The sequence below is a fragment of the Scophthalmus maximus genome, chromosome 8, assembly GCF_022379125.1.
Source record: "Scophthalmus maximus strain ysfricsl-2021 chromosome 8, ASM2237912v1, whole genome shotgun sequence".
Classification (NCBI taxonomy): Eukaryota; Metazoa; Chordata; class Actinopteri; order Pleuronectiformes; family Scophthalmidae; genus Scophthalmus; species Scophthalmus maximus.
In genome coordinates this window covers 19,067,258-19,087,218 of record NC_061522.1, presented here as the reverse complement: position 1 = coordinate 19,087,218, position 19,961 = coordinate 19,067,258, and the positions used below count along the sequence as shown (strand labels likewise).

Genomic DNA, 19,961 nt, shown 5'->3' with positions numbered 1-19,961 from the left:
GTCTGCAGCAGTGCGGATCTGTATATCTGTGCTGTCCGGGGCTGTTTGAGGTAACTTCTTGGAAGTGTCGGTGACACACATTGAGGTGAGTAAAGACATGAGCGCGCGTGTGACCCCCGCGATGACTGTGTAGTAAACACACGGCACGGCGCGGCACGACGCGGCACGGCGCGGCGCGGCGCGCAGGAGAGGGGGGCTGGCTCCGGGGGCGCACGGCGGCAGAGGACGCCCTCACGGACCTGAAGGAGGACAGACTCTATAAAAACGCGGCTCTGTGTTTCTCAGTGTCAGTGGGAATCCTCCAGTGCCTTCGGTCCTCCGCAACCCTCCGCGCGACCATGCGGCAGCCGGACGCACTCGGCCGTGGAAAGTATTACGCACGGGACATCATCGAGGCGCTGCACTTTATCATCGAGGCGAATAATGATTTGAAGGTTTCCCCCCTGTTTCTGGACGCTTTCTGCTGAGACTCTCTCTCTCTCTCTCTCTCTCTCTCTCTCTCTCTCTCTGGATATCTGTCACAAGGAAAACAAACATCTTTTGGATGTCCAGCTGCACCGAGAAGGAGATTAGAGCTATGAAGTGGTGAGCCATGGCTGGATAAATGTAATTAATAAAGTTGTTGTTTGGTTTTTTTTTCTCTTAGAGAAGATTAATCTGGGAACTAGACTGCATGTTTGCAATCTGATAGACACTTTTTACTGTCTTTGTTACCATGAACTTGAATTTGACTGTTCATTGTTTCTTACAGTCTGCAAACGGCTGCAAATCTAATGTTGCGATGGAACATGTTTTCCATGAGAAATGGATGTATGGGGGAAAGTAACAATATATATACATATATATATATATGTATATATACATATATATATACACACAGTAGTAACTGACTTTCATAGGATCAAATATGCCACAGTATTAACACATTGATCAGATCTAGTGTATTTTAATATTCTGCATGTTGCCAGTCTGTCCTGTTTACAGCCTGTGTTAAAAAAACTCAACTTGCATCATGACAGCTGTTGTGTTCATTTATGTGTCTTCATTGGAATTCTGTTGTTGCTTAAATGTGTCACCTTTTCAGATAAATAAAAAAAAATTGCAGAACAAAAAAAATCTAGCATGTCAGCATTGTGTGTGTTAACTCATTTACTTGAGTGCTTCAGTTCCCAATCTGAAAAAAGATACAGTTTTGGTTTTTTCAGGGCAGAAACCAACATAAAGGTTTATAATTAATAAGGAATGTGTGACCATTATCTTCCAATACAGCTTCACTGGAGTTTTACTTTGATTGGTTCAGTGGCAGTTTAAACATCAGATCCGTCTCTTCTTTCTCTTGCAGCCTCGCTTAACTGTGGACACCATGACCGTCAGAGTTCAGTGATGTTAGCTCTGAGCCACTACAACTCCTCAGCCTCTCCGCTCCTCTCTCATTTCTCTAATGACAGCGGAGGGAAGGTGGAGGCCAGGGTGGCTTTTGAAGGGCTGTCGCAGCAGGGGAACTTCACGTTGGTGCAGCCCACCACCAGCGGCGTCATTGTCGTCATATTGTCCATGACGCTGGGCATCATCTCTAACATTGTGGCCATCTTCATCCTGGCCAACGCCTACTGCCTCCAGCGCAGACGCTCCAAGGCCACATTCCTTCTGTTTGCCACTTCACTCGTGGTGACGGACTTCATTGGCCACGTGATCCCTGGCGCCCTGGTCCTGCGACTCTACCTCCATGGAGGTGTGCGTCCGGAGGACTTCAACTCTTCTGATGGCATGTGTCAGTTCCTGGGTGGCAGCATGGTGTTCTTCGGCCTGTGCCCACTCTTCATGGGCTGCGCCATGGCGGCCGAGCGCTGCCTGGGCGTCACCCGGCCGCTGCTGCACTCATCCCTGGTCACCAAAACACGGACAAAGGTCTGCCTGTCTGTCATCTGGCTGGTAGCCCTGTGTGTGGCCATGCTGCCCTGCTTCCACCTGGGCTCTTACTCCTACCAGGACCCAGGGACCTGGTGTTTCATCAAAGTGCTCAGTGACACGGAGGAGGTGGACGTGGCATTCGTGGTGCTGTTCTCTGGACTTGGTCTGACCTCGCTTGCCGTGGCGCTCGTGTGCAACACCATCAGTGGAATGACGCTGGTGCTCGCTCGGCTCAGGAGGCAGCCCGGCTCCCATCGCTCCGCCAAGTCCCACGACATAGAGATGGTGGTGCAGCTGGTTGGCATCATGGTCACGTCGTGCATCTGCTGGAGCCCTCTGCTGGTGAGTGCTAGGAAGTGCAGTGAGAAGAAAGCATGCAGTTAGGTCATAATGACCCAACTTAGTATACACTAGTTCTCTTCTTCTCTAGTTTGCATAATATACTGAAATAGAATTTTTCTTGCCACGAAAAGCCAGTCATAATACTACTTGTAAGTCTCCAGTCCTTACAGATTAATGTCAGCTACTGCACACACCTTCTGGAATATCAATTTCAAGGACTCTTCAGGCCCAACTCCCTCAAATTCAAGGACCCAACACAGCATAGACGGAGGCACCGATGAACGCTTCTAACTGTTCAAACATAAAGATTTTTTATGATGACAACTAGTAGCTGTACTAAAGCTACCAGTAAAACACATTAAAAAAGAGAGAGGGGCTTGAATGTGTGAACACTTCTCACTCGTGCCATTACAGTGACGGCCATTTTTATTAAGTGAAGTTTTTAAATTTAAAAAAAGAACCGTCAACCCCTATTTTTGCACAAAATGTATGAATTCAAGCACGTTACACGTCTTTCTTTCTGTATTTTCCCCCCAAAAAACTTTGAAGGCCTTATCCACCCCCTCCTCAAATTTACAGACTTTTGTGTGGGTTGTGTGTAGTAGCTGTGGGTTTAGAAAGCGATATCAACTGAACACAGATTTTTACTTCGAGTCGTCACGCGGCAGCAGTTCACGGTTATCCGATTAAAGCTCCTCCCTGGAAAATGCGTAATGATTGACAGCTCGCTCTAGGCCTCGTTTTTGTCTGTTTCGCCCGTCAGGGCGGGACAACAACTTACACCTTTCTCAGTGGCGCGTGTAGTGTGTTGTCACCATGTGATTCCTGGACCAGACCAAGGTCTTTGTCAGCCGAGGCAACTGAAATCCTGCACATCATATTTCATTTCAAGGACTTTTTACTCTTGACTTACGTTTTTTTTTACTTTAACCGTAATAATGATAGCAAATATTGATTACCTACACAGCTCTCAGTGTACAGTCCAACGGGAAAGAGAGGGTCACTGATGGCAAACTCTGCTGCTTCTCCATCGCCTGGATCAATTCCAGATGAACGTAATCCATTAGATCTCACATTAGCTCACCCTCTGGGCACACGATCAGTCCACTCGGTGCTTGCTCTCTGCCTCGCTGCAGCTGTTGTGTGTGCAGACAGAGATCACCTCATGAACTCAGGAATTTCACACCTTAAACATTTGTTATTTTCCAATAAAGCTTTCTTAGGTTTTTAGCATGCGCGTGATTACGTTAGTTCAAGACACACCTCTCTCCCCCACATTATAATACATTGCAGCTTTAATATTAAAAGTATATTTTCGATATTGGTACTTTTGTATCGATATTCATTATTGTGCAGTGTTACTACTTGGTATCGAAACCACATTAGAGTCAATTAATGCCAGGCACTGAGGGCATTTTAGTCCATATAAGGTTTCAGGTGAATATATAATATTTGTTGTATTTATATTAAAATAAACGGGATCAATTTAAGAATGAAAAGCATCGTAGGGCTGTTGCAAACCCTACATATACGTTGTACATACACCCTAATCAGACAATGTTATTCTTGATGTAATTTATACCATATGATGACGAGTGATTGGTTAATCCAAATAATTTGTAGATTGTCATTATCAGACTTCATTACATCATTCCTACCTTGTGGTCAGAAATTATATTTTGATCTATATAAGTCATAGGTCATGTCTTTAGGCCTATAGGATGCAGAGATACCTGGAAAGGTGCCTTTTTGAAATATGCATGATGTCTTCATCATGACTTCTTCATGACATCACAATCTTAAGATATCATATGATGGAGGATGATTGTCTGATGATCAATATAAGCTTTAGATTGTCTCTCTAGCTCTATTATTGGCAGTGATCTGTTGGAAAATGTTTTCTGACCATATGTTTTGTTGACCGTGACCTTGACATTTGACCAATTAGCTACAAAAGTGAATCATCTGGAGATACCCTCCCACCAAATTTGATGAAAATCTGTCCTTGTGTTGTGGAATTTATTGTACACACACGCACACGCACACGCACACACACACACACACACACACACACACACACATACAGGGGTGAAAACAACACCCTGCTTGTGCAGCTGTGCCGAAACACAGACTAACTACTTTGTTGCCATCATCACAGCAAAGCTTTTTGAGTAATCTAAATGTGACTGTCACACCAGTGTGTTTTTCACTTTTTTCACCACACAATAAATGCAAGCAATGTGTCTCCTGCCTGCAGATCTTTGGCCTGATGTCCGTGATCCGCTCCTACATGGGATCCATTGGGGACGACCTGTCCAACTATAAAACCCTGATGGTGATGGGCGTGAGGCTGGCCACGTGGAACCAGATTCTCGACCCCTGGGTTTACATACTGCTGCGCCGCACCGTCCTCCGCAAAATCTACCTCATCGCTAAGTGCCAAGTGGGCCTGAGGGGCAGCATGTTAGGCCGCTGGGAGCCCACGTCTTTCCCCAGCTCTGACAAGAAGGAAGTCAACCATGTGTGAGCTGAAAGAAAGGACTGACATTAATACTTTGCGGTTGAACTTTGTCAGCAGGTTATTGAACATATGAAGAACTCGGTGTGCAAAAGACATTTAGATGGAGGGAGCCAAGTAGCAGCAGATGAAAAGTACACACTTTGTTGCTGTGATAGCGGAGCAAACCAGTATAGATATCGAATTTGGATTATCCGCTGAAGTATTGTTTAAGGGATTCAACCAAAACGTCTCCTTCATCCATCCATAAAAATTTAACAGTGAGTTCTTTGTCAGACCGTACAAATGGAAGCTCGCTAATGCTGTGATTTTGCACAAAGTACCATGAACTTTAAACTGTTTGCTTATAATAAGTGAACATATTGTTATTATATCCTCATTTGGAAACTCATAACGACAAAGGGCAAAGATGTAGGCAATATTAACCACGTTGCAGAGGGCTGCAGGAGTGATATTTAAAAAGGGACTGAATATTATTTGATTTTATTTCTCAACCTCTTTGTAAGTAAACAAACAAATTGCACAGTGACTTGCTCTTACATCAGACAAATGTGGAAGGATTGAGCTGTATAACCATCAGAGGGAGCTCCAGAGTTAAACCAGAAGTATTTACAGTATATTTGTAATTCTCAGTACTCTGCTGAATGTACTTCATAAAGGAATGTTAATATTCAAATACTGTGGAGTTTATGAATGTTTAATTATGCTTTTCATGTGTTTATACAGTTTTATAATTTTATAAGTTAATACTTGAACTCCACCCTCAATTTACTGAGGAGGTGTAAATAACATTGAATGTAAATAAAACAAAGTAATGTGACGTGTACATATAACCTGCACTCTGTATTTATTTTGACTTATTATCTTTTACATGATTTTCCTAACAGATAGGCCCGTGTGGAGAAGGAGGATATTCTGTCGGGTTAATAAATATACTACACAGCTACGGTAGTGTTGTATACTGTTGCATATATTTTAGATTATCATTTGAAATTATTCTAGAAACACACAATTCTAAGTAATATAAACTATAGCCCTATACAAACTGACAGGATTAGTTTGATCAGTTCAAGAGTTAAATCACTGTGGAGAGTTTCCTCTTCTCTCCGAGCAGTCTGCTTAGTACTGATCTAAAAATCGGAACTTGGGTTTTGCATGAGTAGGTTGATTAGGATTTACTCTGAGGATCGTGTGATCTGCAGCAAGGGATTTCCTGCAGAGTCTCTCTGGACTTCGCTTTACACAGATCACTATGATAATGAAAAAAAGAGGATTATCCCCAAAAGGTCATGCAGATAATAAGCTATTAAATCAAGAAGGTATTCTGCCTTCCTACAGAGGCAATTGTCTTCTCAAGCAGTTCTGTGTCTGTTGTGAGTATCTTTGAATGTTTCCCGTGCCTCAGTGAAATATTGTTATTTCCATCTTCCTGTTTTCATCTGTTTTCCTCCCCTGCATCATGTCTTTCCAACCACACTGATGTGATCTGCAGCTGCAACAATTTCTTCTTTCTGTTCAATAGGTCTGCACATAAGTCCATTCTACTGGTAAACAGCCATTCACATCTGTGGCACACATTGATGCTTTTTAACCACGGTTAAAACTATTTTACTTTTTAAATGTGTAAAAAGTAAATTAATAAATAGGTAACAGATTCAACATCAAAATCCAAAGAAACATCATCAAGGCGTGGCAGCACAGTTTGGATACAGAAAAGAGCACGCCACATTGCGTGGTGCTAAAGGTGCAGGATTTGCCAAGGAGAAGCAGTTCCAGCAAATGCATTAGAATGGTTATAGTGTGATATAGAAATTCAGGTAGGCTAAGTAAAATGTATTTGTGTAGCACTTTTCAAAATGCTGAACAAAAGCAAAAGTTAAAATCACAACAACAAACAAATGAAGACAGAGACATAAAAAAATACAAAATATATAAGTGTTCAAAAATGTAGTATGGCCCACGAACGATGGTATAAGTATTGAAATGGCACCTGAATGGAAAAGTGTTGCCCACACCCCTGATGTAAAGCATGGAAGTGTAGTACAGAGGTCACAGAAGGTGGCAGTAATGCACAATACGCTGGAAGGAGACAAAGAAGTAATTGTTGGACCTCTTAACAGCATTTACAGTCCATGTTAGTGAACACTGCCCCCAATGTGTACAAGTGTATAGAGATGGGTCAAAAGACCCAGAGCACCAGATAACTGGGGTTGCTTTTTTCACTTCCATCCAGGAGAGGAGCCACGATAAAACAAACTACTACTACTCAACTAAATAAGTCAATTCAACAATAACAAAAGAAGAAGTCATTTGCAACGGAATAAGGCCGGGTCATTTGAATTTAAACAGCAAACTCAGAATAATAAGAAAGCATCCATCTGGTTTACGGTCGAGGAGACTGTAACCCATGCAATTATGAATTGTACTGAATATAATCAAGATAGATCACATATATAAAGGAAGAGATGAGGACGATTGTCTGGGATTCCAGCATTAAAGTGTGAATGAACCCGCAGAGTGGGAAGAGCTGCAGACTATTCTTTGAGTTTATTAGACTGATACGTTTAACGGGTATGATTCAATCTCTGTTTCACACTCCGGAGCAGAAGATGCCGGTGATGCGCCTATCACGCTGGTTGCCTACAGCAATTAAAAACGAAGAAGAAGGGGCAGCAGCAGAAGAAGAAACAGAAGAAGAAGAAGAGGAAAGAGAAGAATAAAAAGAACAGTGGGCAACGCTAAATTAAAGGTTTCCACCTTTCACTGGTTATTCATCAAAGGTAAGTCCGAACTGCACGAACGAAACTGAGGCGGAACTCGGCGGCGTGGCGTGAAATAAGCGGCCTCCTGCTAACATCGGCTAGCTGTCCTCACACCGAGGGGGAGGACGCTGCTGCTGCTGCTGTAAACATTAGCCAGCAAGCTAATGTTTACCGCTGCAGCCTCCCTCCGCCGACGACGGGAGGGGGGAGCCGCGCAGGTTCGCGGACAGACGGTTTGACCATGCGCCAGTCGTCTGACTGTCGCACACTGGCTGACACAGGTGTTTGCTGTCAAAACAGGCGGTAGCTTCAGCCCGACGGGGTCGTGACAGCATGGCGGCCGCTGCAGCGCCATTGTGGAACGAGCACCAGGCGTATGAGGAGCTGCTGTACTGGGACAGTCTGATCCAGGAGGGACACCGGCTCCTGCCGCATGATTTCGATAGGTAGGTGCAGCCACACGCACATGCGCACGCACGAACGAACGCGCACACACACACACACATACACACACACTCTGCAGGGTCGTGTACATAGTCCTAAATAAGGTTTAAAATGTACACAATTAAAGATGAAGGAAAAATCTATTGTGTTTATATACAGCATTTACATAATAAGACGTCATCTCATCTGTAAAATGCATACACCCACATGTAACCATGTACAGGTGAATGCAGAGATATGATGATGATGATGATGATGGTGATGTGCGGACGAAGCCTCATGAAACTTCTTCCTGAACCTATGATGAAAGAAAGCACAGCAACACCTAGTGAGTAGCAGGAGTCATGGCAGTGAAGGAGAAAGAGCAGTCCGCATATAACTTCATTTTTAAAGGGATGAACGTGAATTATCCTTCAAAAAATTTTCATGTGAAAATTTTTATTGCGATGTAAATATTTGCGCCTCACACCCAGCTCTAACATATGAAAACATGTCATTGGGGTATCCAGATGAAGGACAAATGAGCAGAGTCAACTCATAATTTTCCTGTATAATTAAATGTGATAACTTTCTACAAAAACATATCTGAAATGTTACAAAATGAAAAAGCATAATTTCTATGCACCTTAGTTCCAGACTGACCGCGTGTCTTTTTAAAATCTTTTTTTCGTGTTTTTTTTCGTGTAGTTTTCTCTTTTTAGCGCGCACACACACACACACACACACACACACACACACACACACACAGTCTTTTCATGCTGTAGTAGATTATATATTAAAGCACAAATGTTGATTAAATAATGTTGATTGTCATGTCACTTAGTATTCATCAAACACCCCATTTCTCACTTACTTTCCGACGTAGCATCTGTAGCACACCTGAGCCTGTTTTCAGTGTTGTCCTCATTGGGTGACATCCTCCCTCCAGATACGAGGAGCTGCGTTACTGGTACGACTGCCTGTGCTACGAGGAGGAGCTGAGACAGTATCATGACTACATCGCCGCTGTCGAGCAGATTGAGGATCAACGGCACTATGAGGTTCTTTCCCTTGCTAAATCGATTAAGACTTGATAATCCAAAGGCTTTTTAATTTGACTCATTTAACCCTTTCACTCTTCAAGAGTGAACATCTAGTGTTTTCCATCACCATTTTATTTCCTGTTGTGCTTTAAAAAAAGATCCCTCTTCCACCTGCACAAAAACTCTCTCCTGTGCATGTGAAGGCTTCTTTTTCCTTCTTCGTTTCAAGCAGGACTAACTTCTCTCATTGGCTGCACTGGTGCACCTTACTTAATCATTTATATGCACCAACACATAATGAAGGTGCATGTAAAATTATTTGCACTGCAATAATACACTGTAAGCATGACCTTTTTTAGGCATTATATCATATCTGAACCATGGAAATTGGACAAGCCATTCTTTTTGGCAGGTATTTTGGTCTTTTTCTATGTGGTAGGCTCTGACTCTTACTGTGGTTGGGTTAGGATTAGATATGTAACCAGGGACAGGGGAGACAGGTGGAAGATTGTTCACCTGGTCTGGTCTTGGTGTCTCATTGCCAGGGACAGGTGTAACAGACTGCAGCTTTTTTAGTGACAAAAAAAAACAATTATTAACTTTGAATTATTGGTATTTATACGGTTGTGATGTTGCTCAAGGAGGAGCACATACAAATACAGACATGCCTCATTTTATGTCAATCCGACGCGGAGTAGGGTCTGCAGAATAGAGTTGGGGAAAAGTTGATGCACTGTTGCAACCAATTAAAATGTTAAGTCGCACTTCACAGATTTTTGGTTGAACATCTTTGCTCATACACACTATGTTGTTTTATTCTCAATACAAGCCTTATTTTTCTTTCTTTATTTTTTTTCCCCAACTAAGGTGGCTGCATCTTCCCAGGTGCACAAGGGACCATATGATCGCCACGTGATGGCCAAACACTCTGATGTGTATCCCTCGCCAGAGGAGCTGGAGGCGGTGCAGGAGATCGTCTCCCACGTGGAGTGTGCTCTGAAGACGGTGTCCGACCAGATGGACACTCCAAAAGAAAACAAAGAGGACGCTGAGGCACAGAGGTAAGCGAGGTGGTGGGCAAATGTGCTGTGGCCGTGGTCCCAGTGACTAAACTTTATGCAGATAACTATATCATATTTTTAGTTTCTTTTTTTCCCCATCTCACCATCCAAGTACTGATTCACAAGAGCGTGTCCTGCGTGGTGTCATGAGGGTTGGACTGGTGGCCAAAGGACTCCTGCTGAAGGGAGACAAGGACCTGGAGCTGGTTCTGCTGTGCTCCAACAAGCCGACTGTCACCCTGCTCAAAGAAGTGGCTGAAAAGCTAACCGCACAGTTAGAGGTAGAAATGAGCGCCTACAGCCATTTTATGTTATCCTCCGTTAAATGTCCATATCACAAAGGGTCCACCTTTGCATTCCTAACTTCTCGTTTTTCCTTTTTAACAGGCTAATTCAGCCGAGACATACACAGTGAGCCAGTGTCCGGTGGACGCAGCCATTGTTGTGACGAGCACAAAGGAGTCAGTCCTGACTCTCACCATCCACCTGACTTCACCTCTTATCAGGACGGAGAAAGAAAGTAAAGCTGCCGAAGGGGAAGAAGAAGAAGAAGAAGAAGAAAAAGAAGACGAAAAGGAAGAAGAAAGGGAAGAAGAAAAGGAAGACAAAAAGGAAGAAACAAAAGAAGAAGAAGAAGAAGAAGAAAAAGAAGGTAGATATGTTGGTCCAGCCTCCGACTAGATGTTGGCCTTCGCAGGGCTGATCTGTGTGTTCTCAGGATGCAGACACTCCACTGCTCCACTGACCTGTAACTTTTGACAGTTCAAACCTCACACACAGGTTTTCCATCATCATCGACGCACTCACCCTCAGTGGAGCTTGTGCAGTGACTGCCTCAGACCGAGGCCAGTGAACAACCAACCGATGACGTTGGCTCTTCACTCGCTCGAGGCTCCTGCCGTCGATTTTTATGACAAGCTGGCGTTTTTGCCGGCAACCACACTTCCTCTGTAGTCGCTGATACATTCTGCACATGTTGTTGATAACATTGCCTCAGTCATTAGAAACAGCTTTGTCTATTCTTGTCGAATTGTTTTCATGTTTTTAAAGTGAAGGCCTTTTCTCAAGAATAACAAGTGAAAGCGCGCATTGCATGTACTTGATGCTGAACATGTAAATTTGGCACCAGCTGCAGCAAAACTGATCAGCAGTGAGGGGGTTTTCCTTTGGTTTCTCTCAGGAGACTTTTAAAATTTAACCAGGCAGGGGAAAAAACGTCAGAACAACCGAATGGCCGTCTGTTTATGTGGGGAATTTGTCAGTGGAGTGGAGTGGAGTGTTTGTTGGCTTCCATGTTGATCTGCGTGAGCCGTTTCAAGTTCTAGTGAAGTTCATTTAATGGTGAGTGGGAGTTTGTTGAAGCCCCACGTACAGAACCATACCGGTCTCAGTGCAGTTTTAGTCCATTTACTACACTTCACACTGGGCCTGCACATTGAAGATCCCGTAAGAATTGTGAACAGGATGTTTAGCTCCAGCAATGAGTCAGGCTTTATCAGGTGCAGGACGGACACTTGGTTGTCAGGTGGTTGTCGTGAGCATATTTGATCCCCAGATGTGGCTGCTGCTGCAGATGAGACTGTTGTGGAACTGCATCTTTTTCGCTGTGATGGATATTTTTTTATTTGATAACCTAACATTACATTACTTCTGGGGCTGCAATTATCGATTACTTTCATAATCGATTAATCTGTTGATTATTTTCTCAATTAATCGATTAGTTGTTAGTTTCATAAAATGGCGAAAAATGGCGATCCTGTTTCCCAAAACACACAGATGATGTTTTGTTTCATCCTCACATAAAAGATATTTAGTTCACTGTAATAGTATAAACACTCTAATAGTTGGCGATTCATTTAGTAATTGATTATTAATCGATTAGCTATTCTTAACAGCTCTAATTACTTCTTATTAGTATAACTTAATAGCATTATTAAAATCGAATTATTTAAGCTGGTACGTTTGCTTCAAGAAAACACAGATTTCATGTATTTTATGTGAAATCATGCATATCTTTTAAATATGTAACTAATAAGCACGTTTTTACTTGAATAGGGATGAATATTAAATATATATTATAAAGAAAATTATCATTTGAATAAATATAATCATAATTTTTAATTATTATCATGCAGCCCAGTTGCAAACAGTTTGCTGCTTAGCGCTTTTGATCGTGTTGACTTGCAGAAGCCTCAAAGTTGCTGCGTACAGATGAGCTGAATTGTATTTTTAGTGTGAGAAATAAGCTAAAACTCGCACAAGGCCGGTATGGCTCCTTGTGTTTCCAGTCTTTCATGAAGCCTGTGACGAGCAACGTTTTGGAACAGGGGGCTCCATCAGTTTTGCTGCAGTGTGGGGCAGACGTGTAGATTCTCTAAATGCTTGTGATTTCCAACTGATTTGCCTTTTAGTTTGTGAAGTTTTTTAGGAACGCTGGACCTTTGACCAACTGGACACACTGTCTCAGGAGGGCGAGGAAGCAGCAAACCCAAGCCGAGGGGTTGAGGGAAAGGGGGCGGCATTTATGGCAGTTGGCACCAAGTGCACACATCGACAACACGCTATGCGGTGTTGTAAATACTACTAGTCCTCTTTCACAAACTGGTGAAAAGTTAGCCGTGGTCTGTGACAGGCGACTGTCAGGGTTGTTGGGACCACAGATTTGCAAATTAGCTACTTGGGACCCCCCTTTCCCCGCTGCCGGTGGTTTGTGGAAAGCTGCTACTCCCTGAGCTGCAAGACAGAGCCAACCCCCTTGGTCAAACTGTACCTTTTCTTCTTACCCCACCTCGTCAGTAGAAGCGCGAACAGTCAACGATCCGCCGGACGTTCTGGACAGGCAGAAATGCCTAACTGCCTTGGCGTCTCTCCGCCACGCCAAGTGGTTCCAGGTTTGCATTCACGTCCTTATTTGTGCATAAGGTTGAACTGTTCCTTTTATTAAATCTTCTTTTTATTTTTCTCTCCATTTTAGAGACAGCTGCAGTTTTTAAACTGCACTCTCAGTTCTAGTCGATGTAATTCATAATCCTACAATGTCAAACTTTGTAAGAATTTTTGGAAGAGTGTTGGAGAGTGGTGCTGTCCCATACCAATGACGGAATATGATAAATCATTGGTATCAACACCAGCGTAAAACTTGATTCATTAAAATGTCGTCTGCCAGACTGAGCTCTCTCAATTTCAACTCCTCCACTGAACAGCAAAGAGCGTGAGCGTGTCGGACATGTGGAATTCAACTTCTTAGTCGTTGATCTGGAGATTGCTCAGTTGTTCGGACCTTTCTGTGCTTGCCTTTTATTTTTTTTGGGGCCTTTTTGTGAGAACCCCTAAAGCACAAGGGTGAGGTCCCGTAAGTGGCGGCAGCTCCTCTGACGGAACCGGCTCTTGTCTGTGTCTCCAGGCCAAAGTCAGCCACCTGAGCTCTGCCGTCGTCGTGATCCGCATCATGAGGGACTTGTGCAACCGTGTTCCCACCTGGATGCCCCTCTCAGGATGGGTAAGGAAACTCTGCAGCTCAGATGAAGTTAGATAAAGGCTCTCTGTTCAAAACATTGACTTATTGTTTTCTTAATGGAGCAGCGTTTTGATTAGTTTTTCCCTCCACGCAGCCTCTTGAACTTCTTGTAGAGAAAGCTATCGGTACATCCGAGAGACCAATGGGAGCAGGCGAGTCCTTCCGCAGAGTTTTAGAGTGTGTTGCCTCTGGAATCCTCTTGCAAGGTGAGCTTGTCAAACCAGCACAAGTATTCATACGCTGGCCTTAACATTAATCAACTAATTGATCCGTATTAATAAACCAATTGATCTGTACGTGTGCAAAGACGGCCCTGGAATTAAAGATCCGTGCGAGAAGGACGCAGTCGACGCCACTGAAAACTTAACTCAGCAGCAGCGTGAAGACATCACGCAGAGTGCTCAGGTAAGAGGAGGCTAATACAATGCAAAGCACATGAACACTCGGATTTCTGCAAAACAAAAATATCTAACTTTAATATTTTTTGTCAGCTTGCCCTGAGGCTGTGTGCTTTTGCACAGATGCACAAGGTGTTGGGGAGGGACTACAAACCTGTAAAGCCACGGAAATCAGGTGGGGCCAGCAGCAAAGAGGGCACAGGTAGCTGACAATCTACAAATCTTTCCTCTTATAAAATACTTCAAGAATGATTTAATGCTTTGACGAAAAAAGGCACGTTTCTCTCCCAGCCCAAATAGCTCCCGCGGGACACTTCAGTCTGCCCACCAAGAGGCCTTACGGCGAAGTGGAAGAAGACGAGGACGAGGATGAGGAGGAGGAGGAGCTCCTTCTCAACAGCAAACAGAGGAAGTTTCTCAAGTTCCAGAAGCGCTTTCAGAGGAAGTCATGTGAGTGATGACTATCGCAGACCACGGATCTGCTGAGCAATTTTACCGCCAAAATGATTCACTTTTGATCGCGGAGACGAGTCCTGGCAGATTTCAAATGTTTCCTGAGCAGGAGAAAATGGCCTCAATTAATTTAGTCTTTATTTTCAATCCTGTGATGGATTCACATTTTCACAGAGAGCAAAGATTGTTCCAAAGCACACCGACTCCATAATGTGCCATGACGCATTTCTATCCGTAAGCATGTCACCTTGCCAATGCTGAAGAAATATGAAATGATTCAAAGCTTCCACTTTTGGGGAATAAAAGTAATTAAATCAAAAAATGCTGCCAAATATTTACCTACTTACTATATTCTTGATCTCCAATTGCATTGAATGACTTTAATTGCTCATATTAGTCTCTCTGTCTTTCGTCACCTGCTCCTTTTTCTCCATAGTCACAGAAGATTTCAGCATGAATGCCGTGATGCGTTTGAACCAGTACAAACCTGGCCTGGAGTACCGGCTCACGTCTCAAACTGGTCCGGTCCACGAACCGGTCTTTACGATGGCCGTGGACCTGAATGGGAACACGTACGAGGCCACCGGGCCTTCCAAACGCGCCGCCAAGCTCAACGTAGCCATCAAGGCAAGATTCTTGTGTTTCTGTCCACGTAAGCGTGTTGATGGCTCAGTCTTGGCTCACCTGTCTGCTGCAGCGATGAACCCATTGGCTCCCAGACATGCCAATTTTCTTAAGTCCAATGGGGCAAATAAATGAATGAAGAGTTCTTCCTGTCAGTTAACGCTTTGATGTTTGTCACTCACAGGTCCTACAGGATCTCGGTCTTCCCACAGGCTCAGAGATTAAACCAGAGTCCGCTTGCGATCCTGAAGGAACAGTAAAAGACGCCAGCACGGCCTCTACGACATCGGAAGACGTACGTACTTTCCGCGTTCCTCCTGGATTGGTCCATTTAGAAGCCTCCTTTTAAGAAAACTGCAGTTGAATAAAATTGAGATGTTCAAGTGCTTTATAGTCACATGTATTTATCATGTCATTGTCTGTTCTACTCGCCGTGAACAGAGCGGTCAGGGGCCCATCTTGACCAAAAATGGCAAAAACCCTGTGATGGAGCTAAACGAGAAGCGACGCAGCCTGAAGTACGAGCTCTCTGCGGAGACGGGGGGCTCGCACGAAAAGTGCTTCGTCATGGAGGTGAGTCGGCACAAACCACACACGAGAAACAAGACAACTGAAATGTTTCTGTTGATTTTTTTTTTTTTTTCAAGATTGTATTGAAATTCTAAAATGAAAGCTTTGAGGTTAATGTTTGCTGTACTTTGATCTACTCTGCTTCGATACCTAATCAAGTCAGCGTGTTTATACCATGGAACAAGACCACTGCAGAGATTCTTTTTTGTGATAGAATCAAATGAGGAAAAAACACATACAAGTAATACATGCCCAGTTTTTAAAAGGAAAACTCTTGTTGCCTCTCTCCTGTCCCTCAGGTGGAGGTGGACGGGCAGAAGTTCAAAGGCAGAGGCTCTAATAAGAAGGAGGCGAAGGCTTATGCCGCCCTCGCTGCCCTGGAGAAGCTGTTCCCAGAGGACAATGGCGTATCAAGTGCCAACCGAAGTCTGTCGAAGAAGAAGGTCACCTACACTGACATGGTATTGCTTTCTAACTCACAAGCCTCGACACGTGCGTCCACAAGTCGATGATTGAATAACGGCCACTTCACATTCAGTTTTTTTCTGCTGTGTCCCGGTCGAACAGCACATCCCAGGTTTTGGGACCATCCGTGGCATCCCTTCAGACTCTGGATCCCGCGGCTGGGGTCCCAACAGAGGTCGAGGCAGGGGCCGAGCTAAACCGTTCCCTGCAGGACCCAGCTATAACAATAGTAAGGCGTTTTTACACTCACCAGTTGTTGGCTCAGTTGTACACAGACAAAAAAACACAGGATCCATTAAATATATACCTCATTCACCTATAAAGGTAATCAATTAAAGTCACGTCTTTTTATTATTTTACAAGCCAACTACAATTACGAGAGCAGCACGGGCACAGGCTACCGTAAGTATCCACTGCTCATCTCCGCAGACAGAATCCAGATTGTCGTGGTTGTGTTTGTTGTTTTTTTCGTGTATCTACTAAATAACAAAATATGAATAATTTGACTACAATTAAATTTTTCCTGTTTTATTTAAATGAAGTCGCCTCAGAATATTTTGGGGGGAAAAAAAGAAGCTTTAAAGTGCTGTAGTAAGTTCAAACCTACAGCTACAGTGGTGTTCAAATTCAGAACCAACCCGTATTCTTGAGCAATTACACATATTCATACATTTCATGTCTTGCATCTTGTCCCGTGTTTGCTTTTGATAAATATGTTTGGTCAAAAATGTGTCATTTGTATTAGTGTATTAGTAATGTAATTGTTGTTTGTTCCACGCAGAGCTGAAAGGATTTGTAAATGAATCAATTTGTCAATTACGAGAAAAGTAATTGTCTGAAGTTTGATCATCAATTCTGTTTGTTAATTGGTTCCAGTTAACATTTCAATAGTTGGTTTTTAGTCTTTGAAAGTAAACTGAATATCCCTAGGTTGGACTGACTGTTTGGACCAAACAAGCAATTTAAATATATCAATCTAGAAAATATGATGGATATTTTTCAAAATGTTATAGATTCAGTAATAAAGATGATTGTTAATTGCAGCATCAGTACAAAGCATGTTTGTTTTTTGTTAGAAACAAATGATTCTACATAGCAGTGATAATCAGGTCTTGTTTTTTGTTTTTTTTCAGATAAACTGTACGGTAATAACACGGCCAAAGGCGCCGGGTCGAGCGGCTCGGGCAGCGACGTCGGCTACGGCACCTTTTACCCCGAGAGCGGTGGCGGCACCGCCACCTACTCCTGCCCGCCCGCCTCCGGCGGCGACTCCAGCACCGCCAAGGGAGAGAGTTACCAGTCGATGCCTCCCCCTGCGGACCAGGAGAGCCCCTACAGCTACGGCTACGGAGACGAGAAGAAGAAGATGCTGACCCAGGGTCAGAACGAGGGCCAAGAGGGGAACTACTCCATGTACAGCACAGCTTACCCCAGCTCAGTGACGGGGGGCCAAGTTTATAATAGTTACGGTGAGTAAAGATGGAGCAAGTCTGTCTCTGTTGTTGTTGTTGTTCACACTAAATGGCCGTGTATATATCCAGTATATAGTATAAACACCTCCTTATGTGATCTCCCTCCACAGGCTGGGGGAACCAGTCGTCCTGGGGGGATCAGCAGGGGTACGGCACGTACCAGGGCTTCGAAGGACAAAACCAGGGCTCACACTCTGGATACAGTGACATGAATTACTAATGGTCATGTCGTGTACAGCCTTTCTCACCTCACCATGCCATCTCCTGACTCTGATTGTTCACCGTCATCGTTGATCTAGGGATCCCACTTCCGGAAAAAAAAGTGCTTGTGTTGTCAGATATAGTCTTTCTTTCTTTTTTTTTCTTTCTTTTTTCTTCTTTTTCTGTTTTTTAAATGTTCACTTCACTTGTCTGGTAAAACTAATTTTAGGTGACAGATGCAGGTTTTTGCTCAAAGTCCCTGTTCTCTTTCTTTTTTTTAACTGCTACAACCCTCGTCACGTCCATATTGACACGTGTGACACGTGTAAAAAAACAACGAAAAAACAACCTGATTTGTCACTATGTCTTGTTTCTTGGGTTGTTTTTTAAAAATCTAGCGCCCCGGTTTCTGTTTCAGTACCTGGATTTGATTTGAAGCTGCTTGTAGTTTGAACTGAAGATTTGTTAGTTTGTGTCACAGAATGACAGAATGCTCTACTAACTCGTGAAATAAATGACCTACTGTGGAGCAAAAGTTTTCTGACCATCGGTTTGCTATCTTACAGACAAGAACAACGATGTTTAGAGCTCACATTTTCAGTTGTTTTGATGGATAGCGGTAAATACGCCGGCTCAAGTTTATTGTGGGTCAACCTGAGCTTCCCTTATAAATTCCAAAGGTATTCCTCACTTCTGTGTTACTGGGAATGTTGTTGCAACAGCTTTCCTCTGCAGATGCTTGACATTGTCTCGCATACACATAGTATCCCTGTGTAGCATGCACGGTCTATATGTGCCGCTATGCTGTGGGCAAAGATGGGACGAAGCCTTGTTGACTCCTGCGGGGAAATTAGGTCATCGGTTCCATTGGAGGGATTAATGAGGACACAAGTAGAACATAATGTAAGCGATATGAATGCTTGGTGTCGAATAAATGCCCCAAACTGTGAAATGCTGTAATTTTCTACATGTAAGTGCATAATTATAAGCTGCCATCCTTGTATTCCTACATACAGTGAAGCATTTCCGTTGCATGCAAAAGGGAGCGCACCTACAGCGTCACCCTACAAGCTGCAGACATGAATGAATATTAAAAAGGACACTACAGATTTTAGTATTGCAATTTAACATTTATGAAGTTTGTGGACCTAAAATAAACAATGGTCTAAATCGGAGCGGATATCCAGAATGTTGGGTCAAACTCCACAACTTGATCTCAAATTTCTTATGATTTCACTCCAGTGGTGTCTTTTTATTCGGCTTTTTCAAGTCCATTCTTCAACAATCCTGACAGTAAGATAGATGTGGTAAATTGACGATATTTATATAGCGCTTCTCTAGTCTTGTTGGCCACTCGGAGCACTTTATGGGAAAAGACGCATTCATACAGTGCTGCTATTTACTGTGCCTTTTCTGTCACATTTCATACGCTGTCAGTGAGAGGCAATTTAGGGTTAAGTGTCTTGGACACAACGGGGAAGCTGGGACCGAATCCCCACCCTTCGGGTTAGTGGACGACGGACTCTTACCTCCTCAGCCACAGCCGCCCCCACGTGTATTCACAGGCGGTTCACTACTGCGCCTCATGACGAGTACACTGAGCACAGGCGTAGCACCGGGGGGGGGGGGGGGGGGGGGGGGGGGGGGGGGGGGGGGGGGGGGGGGGGGGGGGGGGCAGATTACACAGGGCTCAAGGGCGGGGGGAACCTGGAAAGCCTGGAATTCAAAGGGTTTTTTTGTTAGTAATTAGTGTCATTACATAAGCTAAAAAATTGTCGGAATACATTGGTTGACAGTGAACTCGGAATTTTAAAAAATAGTGGGGGTTCTGCTAATGTATAGGGCCCAGTATTTGGTGCTCCGCCCCTGAAACTGAGCATCAGATAAAAACGCAGAAGTGTCCCTTTAATCGTGGTTAATGTGAGCAGTATGAAAAAGTCTTTTGTGTCGTCTAACCATAAACCAAATGCTGCTGTCTTCTCATGTCAGCTCCTCTTTTAGGTGATGTGTGATATAAAGCAGTGAAAAAGTCAAAATGGCCTCCTGGCTGTGCAGCAGGCAATTATGTGCACTGACTTGTTTATCAAAAGTGAGAAGAGGGTATTAAGTCCTGTTTTCATTTTAAGACCGGGGGGGGGGGTTCGGATGGGGCAACCCACGTTTAATAATGCAAAACAAATGACAAGACTCCATTCTGTGAG

The 19,961-nt window shown here is 43.7% G+C and overlaps 2 protein-coding genes across 6 annotated transcripts; both read left to right on the top strand.

The window, feature by feature from the left end:
* Positions 1-211: 211 nt before the first annotated feature.
* ptger1a (prostaglandin E receptor 1a (subtype EP1)) lies at positions 212-5,688 on the top strand. The gene is made up of 3 exons (XM_035638540.2): positions 212-585; positions 1,343-2,253; positions 4,511-5,688. The coding sequence occupies exons 2-3, from the start codon at positions 1,384-1,386 to the stop codon at positions 4,778-4,780; spliced, it is 1,140 nt and encodes a 379-aa protein (XP_035494433.1). The 5' UTR covers positions 212-585; positions 1,343-1,383; the 3' UTR covers positions 4,781-5,688.
* A 1,705-nt stretch (positions 5,689-7,393) lies between these two features.
* Positions 7,394-18,712, top strand: LOC118312677 (interleukin enhancer-binding factor 3). Of its 5 annotated transcripts, none has more exons than XM_035637480.2 (20): positions 7,394-7,551; positions 7,834-7,979; positions 8,906-9,017; positions 9,867-10,060; positions 10,173-10,341; positions 10,448-10,712; positions 12,857-12,951; positions 13,464-13,559; positions 13,672-13,783; positions 13,885-13,982; positions 14,069-14,177; positions 14,267-14,425; positions 14,865-15,055; positions 15,237-15,347; positions 15,494-15,625; positions 15,922-16,083; positions 16,190-16,316; positions 16,451-16,489; positions 17,221-17,556; positions 17,670-18,712. In XM_035637480.2, the coding sequence occupies exons 2-20, from the start codon at positions 7,867-7,869 to the stop codon at positions 17,777-17,779; spliced, it is 2,730 nt and encodes a 909-aa protein (XP_035493373.1). In that variant the 5' UTR covers positions 7,394-7,551; positions 7,834-7,866; the 3' UTR covers positions 17,780-18,712. The 5 variants fall into 5 exon arrangements, with proteins under 5 accessions (XP_035493373.1, XP_035493371.1, XP_035493372.1 ...); XM_035637478.2 differs by having other exon boundaries at positions 10,143-10,341; positions 12,860-12,951; XM_035637479.2 differs by having other exon boundaries at positions 10,143-10,341; positions 14,069-14,150.
* The last annotated feature ends 1,249 nt before the right edge of the window (positions 18,713-19,961 follow it).

Excerpts from the sequence above, each read along its gene's own strand:
- ptger1a (XM_035638540.2), top strand. The coding sequence starts at position 1,384 with ATGTTAGCTCTGAGCCACTACAACTCCTCAGCCTCTCCGCTCCTCTCT. Across the intron at positions 2,254-4,510 it reads TCTGCTGGAGCCCTCTGCTG|ATCTTTGGCCTGATGTCCGT; the intron begins GTGAGTGCTAGG and ends TCCTGCCTGCAG.
- LOC118312677 (XM_035637477.2), top strand. The coding sequence starts at position 7,867 with ATGGCGGCCGCTGCAGCGCCATTGTGGAACGAGCACCAGGCGTATGAG. Across the intron at positions 7,980-8,905 it reads CTGCCGCATGATTTCGATAG|ATACGAGGAGCTGCGTTACT; the intron begins GTAGGTGCAGCC and ends TCCTCCCTCCAG. Across the intron at positions 15,348-15,493 it reads CCTCTACGACATCGGAAGAC|AGCGGTCAGGGGCCCATCTT; the intron begins GTACGTACTTTC and ends CGCCGTGAACAG.